This window comes from Columba livia, chromosome 16 (genome assembly GCF_036013475.1).
Source record: "Columba livia isolate bColLiv1 breed racing homer chromosome 16, bColLiv1.pat.W.v2, whole genome shotgun sequence".
Taxonomy (NCBI): domain Eukaryota; kingdom Metazoa; phylum Chordata; class Aves; order Columbiformes; family Columbidae; genus Columba; species Columba livia.
In genome coordinates this window covers 8,464,145-8,482,516 of record NC_088617.1, presented here as the reverse complement: position 1 = coordinate 8,482,516, position 18,372 = coordinate 8,464,145, and the positions used below count along the sequence as shown (strand labels likewise).

At 44.3% G+C, this 18,372-nt stretch overlaps 1 protein-coding gene across 1 annotated transcript; it reads right to left on the bottom strand.

Moving 5' to 3' along the window:
- Nucleotides 1–13,182: 13,182 nt before the first annotated feature.
- On the bottom strand, nucleotides 13,183–17,553 carry RPS21 (ribosomal protein S21). The gene is made up of 6 exons (XM_005499594.4): nucleotides 17,437–17,553; nucleotides 17,090–17,174; nucleotides 15,786–15,849; nucleotides 14,121–14,192; nucleotides 13,420–13,475; nucleotides 13,183–13,245 (listed from the first exon to the last, which is right to left on the bottom strand). The coding sequence occupies exons 2-6, from the start codon at nucleotides 17,137–17,139 to the stop codon at nucleotides 13,236–13,238; spliced, it is 252 nt and encodes an 83-aa protein (XP_005499651.2). The 5' UTR covers nucleotides 17,140–17,174; nucleotides 17,437–17,553; the 3' UTR covers nucleotides 13,183–13,235.
- Between the last annotated feature and the right edge of the window lie 819 nt (nucleotides 17,554–18,372).

The window sequence follows — 18,372 nt, the reverse complement described above, 5'->3', positions numbered from 1 at the left end:
GCCTGTGTAACGCAGTGGAAAATCTGCATCTGCCCACCTCTAGGTGCTGAACAGGCCAGTGCCCATTGAGGGGTCTCCTAATGACACCCCCCACCACGCTGGGGCTGCCCTGCAGACCTGGGCAGGCTGGAAGCACATGGTGGCTACAGCTCCCATCCCCAGAAATGCACATGACACCAGGAATCACAGAACCATAGAACACCAGGTTGGAAAGGACCACAAGGATCATCTGGTCAAACCTTTCTGGGAGAGGGCTACAGTTACTCCCAGGGCATTTGTCTTGGCAAGTAACTTTACGCACCTGTCACCAACGCTACGAGGCTGGCTGCCACTGAAGCTGGTGCCTCAGAGGTATAAAGATCTGTGTACGCCTGCACCCGGTACTGACCCTCCAGCACACAGGAGATGGAACAATTTGGATTCCTACTACAAGCAAACTGCAGCGTTATTTCATCCCTCGCTTTCCTACCATATGTGTGGCCGCCCTGCTTTTGGGATGGGGCTTGAATGCATCAGTAACATACAGTGGGGTTTGATGTAAACTCCACCAACCTCTTCTCAACCAACTACATTATGACATCTTAGCTACTTAACTCGATATCTGCTTGGAAACTTAGAGGATTTGGTCTGCTAGAGTGGCAGCAACTCAAGCAGCAGTTTCCAGAAGCGCTTCTGTTGGGACTGAACCTCAAAACTGACAAAACCATTCCACAGATGCACCTCACACCCAAAATTAGGAATGAGCTTATGTTGTCTTGGGCTGGCAAATGGCCACAGGCTGCCCTGTGTGGGCCAACCTACTGTCATCCCAGAACCTACAACAGCCAGAAGAAATGTGCGTGGGCAGAATTCCTGAGTCCACAACCGGCCTCAAAAAACAGATAATATCATGGGAAAACACAGGGATGACCCCTGGGGGAAGCAATCCTGTATCCCCAACAGCCCTCTTGAGAGCAACTCTAAAGCTGTCTTCACTGTACATAATGCCATTAGTTTCTGTAACTGCAGTAAGTGATTAATGGTTTGAGAGCTGACTACCAAACACACTGCCTGGATCTGAGCAATTATTAAAAAAAAAAGTATATTCTACCAGCCAAATGTTTAATTATCAAGGGTATTAAGCACAGTGTGAAACTAATAGAATTTCAGATTTTCAGAACGAGCTATTCACTCTGCTCTGTTTATTGGAAAGAATCAGAGAACATAACAGGACATGAGTGTGGTTTATTCCTGTCCGTACCACCCATACCGTGGGCTGTGATGGAATTGCTGCAGGTCCAGGTACATGCTCTTCGATACACTCCCAAGGGAGAAAGTGGGCTGAACTTCCAAGAATCGGACAAGATTCCCATTATGGAGAGAATTCCCTTGGTAGGTTTGTACTGACCCATTATCATAGTCAGCTTTATGTCACCCCTCTGATCTGCAGAGGGGAGTTTTTGGTGGTCTGGAGGAGCGCAGTGCTGAGCTCTGTGGTTTTGGGGGGATCTCACCCTCCTCTGGCGCTGGAAGCTCTCCAGGGAGATAATGCTGTCACTGAGAGATGAGCCCACTAGGACTGCTGGCACAGCATTTCTTTTCAAATGTAAACAGTTGTTCATGGTCCAAGAAAGCATTTCACACTGCCCAGCCCAAACGTTTTGAAAAACCCCTCCTCTCCCTGACTCTTGCTTAAGAATCTCAATTTAATTTTCATTAAGTTAATGAGCTCTGGTGCTTTTCATCTGCCTTTTGGTTTCTGGACCATCTTTGTGGTGTACTTCAAGTTTTTCCTTACAGACTTCAGGAGCATAAATGCAGCTTTAAACAAAACGAAAGCTAAAAATTAAGCTGCAAGCAAAACATCTGATATTGCAAGACATGATAAAATCACAGGAGCTGGCAGGACTGGCAGGCTGCCCTCTCCTCCTCCATTCCTGGCCTATGTCCCTTTGTGAATTGGCCTTTGTTTGCTACAGATCCACTCTAGCGGTTTCTCACACCAGAAATTAAGCCCTATTTCATACAAACCTGGCCCAGAGGGCTTTTGGCTTCTAGCCAGAACATACATAGCATTTCTTTTTATTTGCTCTTCCTTTCTCAATCTCTCTCCCTTCAGGGTCCTGTTTTTTTTTTTTTTTTCTTAAAAAAATCCTGATTTTACTGATTAAAGTGCTTACTTTCATGTTGATACATTTGTTTTGTACTGCCTTTAGGGTCATAAGGAAGTACAAATCATTTTGCATTTAAAGGGAGCTGGGAGAAAGCTGAGGAGAAAAAGGGATATTATCAAGCATTCCTTTGGTACTGACACACAGACACTGATATTAGCCTGGTGATGATTCAGGACTGGCAAGGAGGGCAATGGTATTTTCATACAATGAGACAGACGGCCTGTGATGTGCCTGCAGCGGGCTGAGGGAACACGCTGTTATCAGCAGGGCCGTGCCAAAGGACGTGCTGCGAGTGTGGTGGGACACGGGGTCCTGTCACAGCTGCTGCACGCCTGGGGACAGGCATCCGAGACAGGGTACATCGCCACACACGCCCACTGCAATACACACTGCCGTTTCCCTAAGTGCTGTACCTTCAAAATTACAGGGAAAATAGCACCCAACGAGCTGGTCTCTCAGCACAAACCCTGCGGTCCAGAAGGGAGCCAGATGCCTGACACCAGAGACAGTCACTCCAGACCATGCCTCTGCCAGATGTAATCGCCTGCATCTGGCACACACGTGCAGCCAGTCAGGGCCAGACTTCTTGTCCTACCAGACGTGTCCGTGCTGCCAGCTGCTTCCCACAGGGCTGCTCCTCTCCTGCTGCAGAACGTTGTTGGTTGCTTGGCTTTGCTCCCAGTGAACTTCTAGACTGCTGCTGGACATCATCACCTTCCCAGAGGCAGGCACAGAGTCCTTCGCTGTTTTGCTGAGAATTAAGAAAACATCAGGTGAGGAAACTCTAAATGGAGACTGAGCAAAGCTAAACCTGCCCTCTCAGCTAGGTATCAATGTAGGTGGCTTCACAGTGAGATGGAAATCTGCATCTGAGGGCAAATGAATTCTGTCCCTCTTCCAAATGTGGGGGTCTGAGATCAGAGACCTTTCTGGTGCGCAGCTCACAGATGCTGCCACCTTCCTAATTCCCAAGGTTTGCGGGACACAGGACCAGCAGTGACATCCCAGAATTCATGTGCTGTCCCCTGCACACTTGCTCTGTGCAAGCACCTGTGCTCCTCAGGGCTGCCAGCACTTTGCTCTGAGACTGGCCTGTCTTTCTGGCTCTGGTTGCTCTCAGAGATCCCAAGACATAGCGTGAAATCTCTGATGAAGGAGAATAACCAGAATCAAATTGGGAAATATTAGAGGACTGTAGGACAAGACATGTTTTCTTGAAGATTTACACGTCTTCCTTCCCATTCTCTTCTTTTGTGCTCAGTTTGGATCTAATTACCATTTCCACCTTCAAGTTCTCTTCCCTGATCCTAGAGATCTGTGTGCAGGCCACTTCCAACCGATAACTAGTCCCTACCGAACCTTAACCAGCCCATTTCCTTCTCTCCCTCCTGCCTGTGAGATGAAACTTGTGCAATTCCCTGGTTGCTCCTCCCTAAGGGCTGGTTCTACCACCTTGTCAGCTGAGAAGACCCGGACCCCGAAAGCATTTGCTAAAAAACATGGGAAAAACAGTTACATCTACAAAGACCTCAAGCAGACTAGAGAATGGTACCTTTATCCAAATCTGGAGTCAACTGTCTTTTTAAATCAATTTAAACTAAAATAAGATCCATTCTTCCCTTGTTCCCTCTCCAAAAATCAGCCGTGACCACAGGGCACTCTCAGTTTCACAAAGGCTGGAGACCAGAATGGGCCTCTGGCACAAGTATTGGGCAATTTATCACAGGAGATTACACTCGGCGAGGGTGCTCATGTGGTTGGGATTTAACAGTCAATTAAATAACACCGACATTCCTAACAAAGAAGCTGGGATTAAGGAAGGACTCCAAAACGACTCCTTTTCCTTCCCGACTCTGATGCCAGCCTTGGGAACCTCCCTGTTATTAGCCCAGGTGTTCAATTAAAGCCAACCGGAACAAATAAAATTGCTTCTGTAATTTCACTACAATGGTGATCAGACGGTCAGGGCTGCCCTGGGGCAGCCAGGCCCTTTGGAAACGTGCAGAGGAAGCTGTGCTGTGTCTTGGACTTCACCAAAAGGATTCCAGCCATGTGTTCAGTGCAAGTGACTACGCTGTTTCTGCTCAGGTCCTTTCAAATGAGGAGATAGGGAGGAACTACTTCTTTTTAAAATTAACCACTACCAGACAGTGCAGATGAATGTGGTGCTGCTGGTTAGAAAATGCACATCCAGCTGTGATCACCCATGATTTACAAAGAACACGTGCAGTGCTTGTGCAGTGATCTGGACATCTGGGTCCTACATAGTGTATAGATACACAAAACCTCTCCCTTGCCAATCCTTTCCAGCAGGCAGCAGTACCTCCCTCCAGATCTCAGTACTGCTCACATCTACATCATTCTTTAACCATAAATCCACAGTTTTCCATTAGAAAGCTGTGTGTTTTGCTTTCTTTTTTTTTTTTTTTTTTCCAAGCACTAAATATGAATTGTATCCCAAACGTCTGTCTCATTTTTATTGAGCCATGATACCTCAAAACAAATGCTTGAGGCAAACCCAGAATTGAGACACATAGATTACCATGGTGTGGACTCATGTCCTTCTCCTCAAGTAATCTTCATCTGCCAAGGAGCAGGGCAGCGCTGCATCTGCACTGATAACACCGAAAGGGTGACAATGACACAGGAAGGTGATGCTGTCCATTTGTTCATGCTTCAAGGAGCATGGGGGCTGTTAGGTGTCTAATTACAAATCCCAGGAGAGACACTGGCACTGTGTCTTAATGAAGACTTTTCTCATTCCAACAGACATTTATGATTAGAAAATCAGATCCCAAAGTCAACATTTGAACAACCCCCATATTTCTGACATGTCATTTTTGCCAATATGTGTTGTCTTACTCCTTAGTGCATTTCCCATCCACCCAAGTGACAGCCAAACAGTAGTTTGAGCTTGTTTATTGGAACAGAAACATATTCTTCTCCTTAAGGCCACACAGAACTAGCACCCCCCCCAAACATTTTCCAGGAAGTAATGACTTTTGGGAACCCAAAAGATAGAATGGAAGTGGTTGCTCAGAACAAGCAGCTGTAGATCCCTTGGGGCAACACACAATGCAGAACGGGATGCTGCCTGACACTCTGTTTAAATTGGGTGGATTTATGAGCTTCTCTGATAACAACTTATCTGGAGGTAGAATCAGTTACTGCCACCCCCTTTTGTTGGAATTTCTCTTGGTTTGTTCTGTTCCCAGCTCTGAGCACTTCTGGAGAGAGTTTGCTGGAGCTTTGTCATTTGCAAATTCATGAAGATGGGAATTGAAGTGTAATGGTATTCTGTGAATTGGCACTAAAGGCTCTATTGACCTCAGAGATCCAAGAAGTCTTTAGACTGGGCCAGAGTAGTAGGACCAAAGGTGGCAGCCACAACCATGTGCCTTGGAGTAGCAGCGGGTTGTACAATGATCCGTCCTTTGTGCCATTTGTGACTCCTGAATCCCAGCTACTGATACAAGAAATGGGTGACTGACAACACACTCCCCACGAGCGTTGCTTTTTGCTATTTGGAGTCCCCAAATGCCAGAGGCACTATCTCAAGCTGCAGAGTGTTGTAAATCAGAGTCACTATTTCCAGCAGTCAACTTTGATAAGACCCTCCTCTCAATACCCACCTCCTTAAGGAAGAAAAAATGCTCAAACAGCCCGATCCCTATAAATGGTACTGGATTCAAAAAGAGAAAAAAGATACCTGGATTATTTTATTTGCATGTCCAGGATGGTGTAAAAATTCCCTGAAGAAAGCATAAAACCAGTGGTTAAAATAGTAAATTAGGATGCCTGCCTCTCTCTCAACTCTACTGAGCAGATCTTCTTAAAAGAATATATTCCTTGTGTAGCAGTTATTCAAATAACCATGCCGCCTCATATTATATTCTATGAACACTCTTCAAATTGATTCAAATCTTCCTAATTTTTTCATAACATCAATTTTAGAGATGGGTAAATTCTAGCATAGGATGTAGCAGTCGACTGGTCTTGCTCAAAACAAACCTGACTGTCAGAAGTAGAAATGAGGTCTCCTGAGCCCTGGCCCCAGTGTTCTAGTTTTTGTGAATGCCTGTGATGCACACTTGATGGGAAGCATGCCAGGAACAGCTCTCTGCTCAACAGAAACCAACAGCACTCTTTTTTACTTACTTTTTTGTAAAAGGCACTGAAATCAATGAGGGGTTGAGTATCAGACCAGGGACGAGACACAAGATTTCTGATAAAGTGACAGAATTTGACATTTTTACATAAACACATGGAAAGTTGTTACACATATATGTGTATGAGACTTTCCTGAATATTTAAAGTTTTCACGGAATTAAGACTTAGGGCAGTGAGTCAGCACTGGTTCAAGCTGAGGCAAGGATTGACTCTGCTGTCAGGATAGTCTCAAACCAGCTTGAAAACTAAAGCCCACAGAGATACATGACAAACAACGCATCCTCGAAAATAAAAAAATCTGCATCTAGGGCCTTAAGAACAAGCCAGGTTTGTTACCAACCATTCAGCAGCCAAGATCAGAACCAAACATTGGCCACAGTGTCATTATGGGTACACTGGCACCTGTCCCACACCCCCAAAGCCCTGGTTCCCGAAACCAGTGCAGCGTTTGGGAGAACATTAAAAAAAATTCATAAAAAATAAATAAAAATGAAAGGGTTTGTGCCTAATGTGGTCACACGTATCACTTGGCAAGAAGGTGACTGCTGAGACATCATTTTCCTCTGCAATCAAAAGATCCAAGGCTTGGCGGCGTGGCCTTCTGCAGGGTCTCCAAAGAGATGTTTCCAGGAATGGGAACTCCCTACTACAATGATCAAGTTCCCTCTCAGGTAACACACTTTGCAGCCTGGAAGGTGCTTCCTTAGTCTGCCTGTTGTACTTTGCGTTTTAAACAGCACCATCTGTGATCAGCTTCCTTTTGTTTACTTATTTTTGAGTACAGGCAGTCTTAGTTCCTCAGAATTTGGTCAGCTTGCCTGGAAACTCTTCCAAATTGGAGATGACCAGCTGATGTACAGAACCTATGGTTCCAGGCACTTGAGAGCAGACACAAGGCAGCAGCAAGAGTGACCCATGGGCAGACAGCGAACTGCAGCATCGACTTTTTAAGGTTGTTATTCCCTCAGCGCAGCTGGCCCGGGGGCTGCAGAGTGGCAGATCTGGCTCCTGCGCCTGGCTGAGCCATCCAGCACAAATGACCCCATTTTCCCAGGAATGCAGAGGGAGTTTGCTGTGAGCACGGCTCCATTGGCCAGAACAGAAATCAGGCTTGTAAATCCCTTTCTTTTAGCACCAAACTAGTCAAAGACAGAATTAAATCCTCAGCCTTTCTAGTCCTTGTAGAGGAAAGAACTGAATGAACTAGGGACAAGCTGCAAGTAATGACCTCTGCCACCGCCCCAGTGCACTAGCCAATTTGTTTTGAAGTGCTATTTTTATTCAGCCTCAGACATTTGAAACACTTTGCCTAGAGCATGAACTATCACATTTCCCAGCTCAAAGAGCATTCCATGCAGAGTTGCGCTAAACGCTTTGTTTTCTGAAATAAAACATGCAGTACCTTAGCATTTTTGCTTGGCTTTACTTACCTGACAGGCACTGCAACTCATGAGAGAGAGCAACGCTCTGATTCACTTTGATCCCCGTGAGGATGCCAGCACATTCCCTTCTGGTACACAGCCACGGATGGATCAAGGTGCTTCTCAGGACTCTGGTGCCCTGTGAAAGCAGCAAAAATATCATTGCATTTAGAGCCAGACAAGAGACCTGGGTATGAAACAGCTCAATTTTGATGCACATGGTGTGTCCTAGCACACAGTTTACAATCAGCTCAAAATGCATCCAAATGCAAAGTGTGACTTTTAGCTCCATCCCTGCAATAACCCCCGATCGATGTCCAGCAAGCCTGGCCTTGCTGCGCCAGGATCTTTGTTCATCTTCTCAGAAGAACATCTGTGCTGGGTTAACAGATAATAAACACACAGGTCTGGGGCTCCAGCGATCTGCATTTCAATCCTGGTGCTATCAGACGGCTATGGATGGCCACAACTCACTTTCCTGGGTGCGAAACAAGGATAAATACACAGATAACCCTACAAAGCTGGTGGGGATCAGCCATGGGAGAAGCACAACACAAAAACAAAGCACAATACATACAAAACCCCAACACTGACCTTATTACCCTGTTTCCCCGAAAATAAGACCTACCCCAAAAATAAGTCCTAGTATGATTTATTCAATATTTTTGAGGATGCTCAAAATATAAGCCCCACTCAGAAAATAAGCCATAGTTACAGTTAATTTAAAAGTCAATTTAAATAGTGTCCAGGCAGCTATACACGTAAAAAAGTAGTAAGTTTTGGAGCAAAAATGAATATAAAACCCTGTCTTATTTTTGGGGAGACAGGGTAATTGCTCTTAATTATTAAAATCTCAGTACCTGCTGTTCCTATTGAGAATTTAGCCAAGAACTCCTGCACAATATTAAACAATAATGTATTTCCCAGCAGGAAAAAAATGCCTAATTAGTTTCCTATGTTTTTTTCCACAGCTGATTAGTCCAACATACATATGGGGAAGCTGCCTCCCCTGGGATGCATCAACACAAACAGTCAGCAATGAATTAACTAAATTCAAACCCTCGCTTAACCCGTTCACAGTAATATTTGCAGCAGAGGTGTTTTTATCGCTGTGTGGCACTAAGAGTGGCAGCAACCGAACAAAACAGGAGGTGGGAACAGACAGCTCTCCCTGATATCCAACTGAAAAAACAAAATCACTGTCAAATCCAGCGTAGCAGCTCAGCTCAGAGCTCTAGGTAGGCTTTCGGCAGCCTCCAGCATCACTGCATGCCTTAGGAAAATAAACCATATTCCTCCTCACATGCCATCCTGGCTTCTTCTCTGCAGGGAGCACTAGTGGGACAGGTTCTGCTCCACACTCCTGGGGTAATGGATACATATGAAGGCAACCCCCCCCCGCCCCCCCCATTTTTGGCCCTTTTTATTCCTCTTCTCCTTTATTCCCAGAGCTCCTTTGTGCAGCAGGGAAACACGCTGCCCTTGTCTTCTCCCAGCCTTGGCAGCGTTTTCCCTGTTCGGCACCTTGCAAGCAGAGCTGATGGTATCGACGCTGCCAATTCTGTGCCTCTGACAACAGAAGATGCAGTGGCCTGCTAACCCCAGACCTCTGATCACAACACACAGCTGAGATTGGCTAAAGCAGCTTTTCAACACCACGCAGTTCATTAAAAGTACCTCAAGGCTTAAAAGAAACAAAATCGGTATTGAGACATCAACAAGCTCCCACCAACAAACAAGGTGCTTTAAGTAGGCAGGCTCTGCCCAAGCAGCAAAATTTTGGCCAAAGACACTAAAATAGCCCCAGTGAAATCAGATGTCTTCAGGATGCCCCTGCCAAGTCCTCGTAAGTAACAGGAAAGAATTTCACGACTTGGTGCAATGTAACCATGTAAGGACAACTCTGTCCATCTTGTACAGTATGAGTACAGTTCGTTCCCTTTCATGGCTCTGGAAGATCTGAACTATTCCTGTCTCAGGGAAACAAAGAACATTTTACATCACAATACTAGAAAATGCAACTCAATGTGGATTTTTAAAGGGACACATGTTCTGCCTTGTGAGGATTCTGCAGGAATTTTTATAAGACCTCACGTGCTGCACAGTCCTGCTGGTGAAGACTGTGAATTCAGGAGCCCTTTAGCACAGCACTGACCCATTTCCCATTGAATGAGGTTTCAGGACATGGCACCATAACATTTCATAAGCTTATTTTGACATGAAGCTAATGAAAAAGTAATTTATTTCATTATTTTTTTTTTTTAATTCTGAAAAACAGCAAGCAGAATTACAAATTAAAGTTTTAGATTACAAAGTAATTCTTAAATACTTAATCGAAACGGAATTGTTAATTTGGTTTTGCTGTACACTAATGGAGTTTTACTGCTTAAAAAGCCATCTGAGAGACCGTGAGTTCATCTTGAACTTTAAGCTGTCAGTTCCCTTTGCCTGATGGAGGAATTCCACTGAAATCCACAGGGATGAACAGAGTCCCAGGGGATTAGAAGCAAGTCAACAATATTTAAACTCTTTGGTAAACCACTCATTTATCAGCAGTAAACAGTTACTGGTTTTATTTAAAGTTCTACCCTAATGCCAAGGCAGAAGCAGCTAATTTAAGATATGTCAGAAAGAAACATCAAGTCCAATTAAAACTTATCTCCCTTTACTGTGTACAAAGGAAAGTAATGAGGATTGGACATAAGCCAAGCTGAAATCACTCCAGTTTGGAGACTGTATTTGTCTTTCCAAAACATAACTCAAAACTGAAGTGTGCGTTCATTTTTTTTTCCTGAATGTGGTATTTACAAGGTATCTCCCCTGTATTTCTGTGTTATGTTCAACATTGAATTCAACATGAAAGCCTTTTTTTGGTCTTTTTAGCTGAGCTCCCCCTTACTTGAAACATCCAGGAGTTTATCTTTAAAGGTTCTATCAGTTTGGAGGACAACTAGTAAATTCAAGTGTTATCAGTGGGAAGACAGAACGTGCAACCAAAGATCTCTTAGTTTATATCCAGACAGTGGCTTACGCTTGAAATCCTAATTCACTTAATGACTTGAAAGAAACACGATTCAAATTAAAAAACCACAGCACACTGCAGTGACACATTAAGATGGCCTGATTTGCTATGCCTTGGTTCAATAGATGTTCACGGTATCAAGACAGGACCTTCTAAAGAAATACGCTGCATTTTGACATGTCTGAGAAGTCAGAAAAATGCTGATAAGGAGAAAGATCCTACACTTGGGTAGTTCAGTCATCGTCCTCCTCGGTTCAGAGGTGACAGCATCCCTGTTCTGGGCTCTCCTGAGAGAAGCCCAAGGCTTTTCCCACACCCACAGGCACCCACAGCAACTTGCTAACAAGTCAGAAATAAGCCACGTGGAAACCAGCTCTACACAGAGACAGCTTATGGTATAAACAGGAAAGCTGTTTCTATCACCGGAGAAAACTTTGAGAGAGGGACTATGCAGAGATCTGGGTACAGACAACCAAAAACATCATCCCAGGGATGATCACACAGGAGCGAACACAGTGTAATCTGCATATAACCTCTCTCGGCAATTCTTGAGAGTGCATGATCTGAAGGACGGCCTGTGTATGGCTGTAGATATTACATAATTGGTAAAATTCAGCTGTCAATGAAAGTTTTCAACACCTGTCATATAATGCTGGCATATTTTAAAATTACCAACATCACATATACATTCTGCTGAAGTGACAAACCCCAGCTGACAACCTGCTGTGTGCAAACAAAGTCTACCAAGGCAGAAGCAGCACCTGGCAGAAGGATCCAGCCTTTTCCAGAATCCCTCTTGCAACACGAAAATCAGAGACATGACACCACTATGCATTGAAGTCCTTGTGGAATTATAGCCAAAGTAAATCAGAAATCTCTTTTCCCAACAGAGGTACTAATGATTTTAACCAGACGCTTTAAGACACAGAAGTATATTCTCTGAATATTGATTCTTCCCCCTTCCTCGCACATGTATCTCAGTGCAGCAGTTGCTTCTTGCTTAGCACCTACTGCAGTTTGGTTTCTCAGTTTCTGCAAACAATATAGGAAAAATATTGTGGAGAAATTTTGCTATAGAGCTTAATGTTGTTGAGACGTAATGAAGTCTTAATACTGCTGAAAGTACTGGGGCCCACTGGAATGACGCATGAGATCCCAAAGGTTCATTAGCACAGCTAGAGCACCTTAAGCATTGCACTGTCCAAACACGGTGATACCAAAGCTGAGTGTGAAGAGCTCATGGAAGAAAAAACAAAACAAAGCACAACGAACAAAACCCAACGGCAAAAAAAACCCATAAAGGCCATGAAACAACTTGTTTCTGGTGTTTCTGGCACACAAAAGCAGGAGCAAGTTCGGGGTGTCGGGATCCAGCACTGCCAGGTCAGGATGTTTGTACATCTTTTAAACGCTTGTGTTTGACAGCCCATCTGTGCTCTCAGCCCTGCAGGATCACCAGCTTCGTTCTAACCCAGTATCTGAAGTTAACGCCTGGCAGTAACTCAGCAAAGCTTGTGGTTTGAGTATCTGTAGCCTGAGCCAAGAAATCACATTTTTCTTTCACAATCACTGCCTCAGCAGCTTTCCATTATCAGAACACCAACCAGTTCCAATTAACAGTAAAGACCTGACATACAACAGGTAAAACCCTGAAGCCAGAAGTGTGAAGTGATAGAAATCAGCCCAAGACAGGGAACCAACAGAGGCAATGTCAGCAGGTGTAGAGTCATTCGAACTGCTTGCATCCTCTCTCAATCCCTCTAGCACAATAGCTGAAAAAATAACACACCAGCTAGTAGAAAGACTATCTACCCTCAAAGGACTATGAAGTAATTTACTAAAATATTGCCAAATGTAGTGTTATTTATCCTGAAATTATTTCCCTGCTTTTTAACATCAAGGTCTTTTATATAAGAGTAAAAATGTATAACTTTAAAGAGTCTCATATGGCAATCAGTCTGGAGTATTTCTGGTCTTTTCCATTAATTCCAGTTTTAATAATTTGCTTAGAGAAGGTGCGTCAATGGCAGAGGAAATAGCGAGCCTCTACCAGCAGAAAAAGCACTACACTTTGATATAATAACCAAAAGAATCCCCTTAGTTTTTCCAGTGAAAAAGCAGCAAGCCAAATTAGATTGCTACATTGCAAAATGTTCCATTACAGACCCATAAAGAAGCTGAGCTGCAATTGCAAAACCTTTTAAATCCAGAAGGAAAGATACTAGTGAACCAAAGAGTGAGGCTGGAAAGTCTTGATTTTCAACTCTGGTACTGCTTTACAAGCCAATTTGTTTTAAGAATTCACAATCAGAATCTGTATTTCTTTTGAAGACACACATTTCTAACTCCTTTCAGAGTAGCTACATTAAATCAAACAATGTTTACAACTTGAACAAAAGACACAACACAATGTAGGTTGGTTTGAACTCTTTATTTTACATCAGATGTTCCATATTCGAGTTGTTTCGGTTAGAAGTTCCTAGAAGAAAATGAAACAAACATTGTTATTAGTTTGCTTCAACAGCTCAAGTAAATATTTTTGACCAACTGTGTAATCATCCTATAAACAGTCTATATATTTTAATCCTAAAAGTTGGATTTGGCTATGGAAGTTACCCCTGCAAGAGTGAGAGGATAAAATAAACATACATACTTGGAAACAATTCCATCATTTTTTGCCAGACGCAGAATGGAGTCATCTGATTCACCCTTTAAAAAAAAATAAAGATGATTCTGAAGTGACCAAATAATTGCTGATACACATGAAAAAGAAAGACAGCTGCAGTGTTTAACGCTGGTAGGGAAATGCACAACACTTTCCACAGATCACTATGTTTTGTATGCACAGATCAGCGTTTTCCAAACAAGCTGTTAAAATACTTTGTCGCTGTTTAGGATAAGAAATAGTTTTAACTTGATAGAATATGTACTTGCATTAACAAGATAATACTTCTGGGTAAGCAGACTACTGATGAACTCTAGGAAGATTCACACCATGTTGAACAAAATTAAGTCATGGTAGCATCATCTCTAATAATTATAAAAAATAGGTATTAGTACCTTGGTACATTCTTATAAGAAAAAAGAAAATCACATGCACCCTTCAGTGATTAAAAAAATCAACATAGGTAATTCCACAAACCAAAGGATTGAGGAAAAAAACAGAAGAAACAGATTCTTGCAAATGAATTTGGTCCCATCTTCACTCTGCCTTCATTATTCCCACAAAACGCGCTTCCTCCAGAATGAGCTGAAGGCAGACTGTGCTTCAGGACCAAACAGAAACCTAAAAAAGTACTTACTAATCAATATAAAAGGAAGCACAATAGCATTGTATGTCAAGAAAATACTTACCATTCTACGAATTGCTCCACAGATGGCGTATGTTTTGAACTGCCCATTTACTCTGCCTGTCACCTTGTCAACCTGTAATGACAAGTAAGTCACTCCACACAGATTCTCACAAGATTTTATATTTACATCACATTTGTCAAGCACCCAAAGATGCAAAAGGCTTGTTAAATTCTGCAAACTACAAACCTCAAGGAAAACACTGAAGTTAAAGACGATTATAGAATATATTTTCACAGTGAATTTATGGTTTATTAGATAGTGCAGCTATAAAACTGAATAACAAGAACACCGTAGAACACGGTAGCCAAAAGAAGAAAATACCTGAGTTCTCAAAAACTAGAAAAGTTAAGTATAAAGTCTACCTGTGGATCATACTGCCTTTGTTATTCTTTTTAATGTTTCTTTTAAGGTCAGAGTTATGGAAAACTGAAGTGAAGGAGGGAAAATGATGGTCTTGTTGGGCAGAAAAACAACCAACTTGAGAGACACAAATTATCTCACTTCCTCCAGTTGCTGAGAAATGTAACAGAAAAAGAGACTGAGCAATATAAATAGTGAAATTAAACAGTGTAGTAAAGCCAGTAATACCACGTGGGTTTGTTTTCAAGATCTGCTAATCTCTGATCCTTTGAAAGTAAGAAATAGGGATCACTGAAGGAACGAAGCAGTGAATAAGAAAAGTATTTGCCTTATCACTTACAGGAAACTGCAAACAGCATGTTCAAAAACTATTTTTTAAGTCAAACAGATAACACAAGACACCCAGTTGTTTAAAAATATGGGAATGTAGTCTTGTGGTCTCCTATTCAAGAAGAAATAAATCAAGCTATATAGCTCACACAGGATAAGAACATTGTGTACACAGAATTCCTGCAAGATTAATACCAATAAACAAATGAAGGGAAAAAAAGCCTGCTAAAAGAAGTTTAAATCAACGGGAGCCCATGTGCATTTGCTGGGATCCTGCAGGAGTCAAGGTTTTCTCAGCACATGTGTTAAGCTTGGAGGGATCCGCAATAATTCTACCATGAGAAGATGAAATTAAACTCAGACAAGAACAAATTCCTTATGTTACAGAAAGAAAACCAGATACGTGAATACCAAGTCGATGCAAATAGCCAGCCTGCCTCAGGAAAAATGCTAAGCATATAACACCCCAAGCACTGAATTAATCAAACGATAATGCTGCACAAAAAACACATAAGCAATTTCATTTGTCACCTATCAAGAGCAGCAGTGTCAAGTATTAACAGGAATGATTGAAGCAGAACACGGAAGATGGCATTTTAGTTAAGCAAAGAGGAACAGAAGTAGAGTTCTGCGCTGGAAACTGTATCTTAAAGTCTGGACAAACTAGAAAAAAGCACAAAGAATATCAACAAAAATACAAAATTAAAAAGTAGAGTGCAGAGGGACAGACTGAAGAGCTGTTCTTTTTTAGACAGGTGAAGGTACAAGGAATAAGAATCAGCCAGAAGCAAACATTTCTTCTTTCCTTCTGGACAAGGAACTCTCTAATTCATAACTAAATGTCTAGTGTTCGGAAGTTGTGTTTAGTCAAACAGTGAAGCAGAGCTTTGTGCAGTCCCGCTGTTTCTTAACCTCTATCAAAAGTTTAAAAGCGTGGCTGGCTCTCTCATCACACAGTTCTGTTACGGAACTTACCTCAGAAATGTTTATCTGGATAGAAGCATGATCCTTAGCACCAATTATTCGGTTGCTAGCAGAGCTAAGGAATAAAATCACAAGATATATTTAAACCAAACAAAATAGTGACAATGAGAAAAAATATTAAAGCCAAATCTACAGCAGCTAATTAAAGTTGCACAAGAAGTTTAGAGCATAACAGTTTAAGCTTTCACAGCTCGGCAAATTAAAATGCAGTTTTAAGTAGATTTAAATGAGACTGTCACTTGGTAGCATCAGGCTAAGTTGCCAAATATCCCTTCACTTTGGTTTCCATGTGCCCAGTTCACCCCATACGGTGCACACAGCAGCACAGTCCTTCAACACACAAAATATCAAGTTTTTCTTCTATAAGGTGTGAGGAAATACAACAACCAAGGTCATTAACGAGAATGCAGTTTCTGTGCTTTTCATTGGGAGTAGCAGTTGGAAAATCTCAGAAATCAAAGGTTTGACTTGAATCTAATAAAATACGTCCAAATGATTTATTTTCCAGTGACTTTTAAACACACACATTTACAAAAAGCTCCTCGCTCTCCATTTGCTGTAATCTCAAAACTGTACTTAAGATGTGCTACCAAGGCAACAAGCCATCGCTCAAGAGGGTCACTATGAGCTTGTAGCACAGAAGTGTTCGTTTGCTTCTGAAACAAACCCCACAGGAGCTGCCACTGAATCATTTCGGTTGGAAGAGACCTTCAGGATTACCAAGTCCAACCATAGCCCAACTCTGGCACTAAACCATGTCCCTAAGAACATCTGAACACCTTTTAAACCCCTCCAGGGATGGTGACTCCACCACTGCCCTGGGCAGCCTGTTCCAATGCCCCACAGCCCTTTGGGGAAGAAATTGTTCCCCACATCCAACCTCAACCTCCCCTGGTGCAACTTGAGGCCGTTTCCTCTCATCCTGTCCCTTGTTCCTGGGGAGCAGAGCCTGACCCCCCCGGCTCCAAGCTCCTTTCGGGCAGTTCAGAGATCAGAAGGTCTCCCCTCAGCTCCTGTTCTCCAGCTGAACCCCCCAGGTCCCTCAGCCGCTCCATCACACTTGTGCTCCAGCCCCTTCCCCAGCTTTGTCACCTCCTCTGCACTCTCTTAGTATTTCAATGTCCTTCTTATGGTGAGGGGCCCAAAACTGAACAAAGGATTCAACTTAACCAAGGTATACCTATACTTTTTATAAGGCAGCTTCTCTTCACTACTACAAAAAAAGAGGCTCTGGCACAGATCGTGTCCCGGGTACAGATGCCGCAAACCCGCCGCCCGCTCAGGAAACCGCTCACCATTTCCGCGGCACGTAGAGGTCCACGAACTCCCCGGCGTCGTTCTGCATCTCGCTGCTGAGGCACTGGCGCCGAGCGGTAACTCCTGCAAGTGACAAGGCCGAGCTTACGGGCTGGCCCCTACGGGAACCCGCCCCGCGGAGAGCGGGCCCAGCCCGGGACACGCCGCCCCATTCCCCGGCCTCACGGCAGCCCAGGAACCGAGGAGGGAACCGAGGAGGGAACCGAGGAGGGAACCGAGGAGGGAACCGAGGAGGGAACCGAGGAGGGCGCCTCCCCCGCCCCGCGGCGCCGCTCGGGCCGCCCCACACGCTCTCCCCACAGAAGCGACACGATCGCGCTCCTACCTCGCGTGTGCGGCGGCGGAAAAGGATGAGCAGCGGCGGAAGCGGAAATACGTCACGAGGGAGGAGAGCGCTTCCGGCGTGCCGCCGTCATGTCACAGGGCGGCAGCGCGGCCGTTAAATGTCCGTTAAACGGTCTCTGTGGCGCCCCCGCCCCTCCGGGAGCGGCATCGGCGCCGCCGCTCGGCCTCGTCCCGCCGGCCGGGGGCTTCGGAAAGGGGACCCAAGCCCATCCGCGCCGGGGTCTCCGTTAGTGACGGGACGGCCATGAACGTGAGGGGACTCACAGAATGTGAGGGGTTGGAAGGGCCCTGGAAAGCTCATCCAGTGCAATCCCCCCATGGAGCAGGAACACCCAGATGAGGTTACACAGGAAGGTGTCCAGGCGGGTTGGAATGTCTGCAGAGAAGGAGACTCCACAACCCCCTTGGGCAGCCTGGGCCGGGCTCTGCCACCCTCACCGGGAACAAGTTTCTTCGCATATTTAAGCAGAATCTCCTGTGTTGCAGTTTGTACCCATTGCCCCTTGTCCTAGTATTGGCTGTCACCAAGAAGAGCCTGGGTCCATCCTCCTGACACTCACCCTTTAGATATCTGTAAACATGAATGAGTCCCCCCTCAGTCTCCTCTTGTCCAGCTCCAGAGCCCCAGCTCCCTCAGCCTTTCCTCACACGGGAGATGCTCCACTCCCTTCAGCATCTTGGTGGCTGCGCTGGACTCTCTCCAGCAGTTCCCTGTCCTGCTGGAACTGAGGGGCCACAACTGGACACAATATTCCAGATGCGGTCTCACCAGGGCAGAGCAGTAATATAGAGTAATACACGCCAGGGTGCCATTGGCCTTCCTGGCCCCAGGCCCCCCAGGTCCCTTTCCCCTACACTGCTCTCCAACAGGTCATTCCCAACCCGCCCCGTGCACGTAAAAAACACTCCAAAAGAA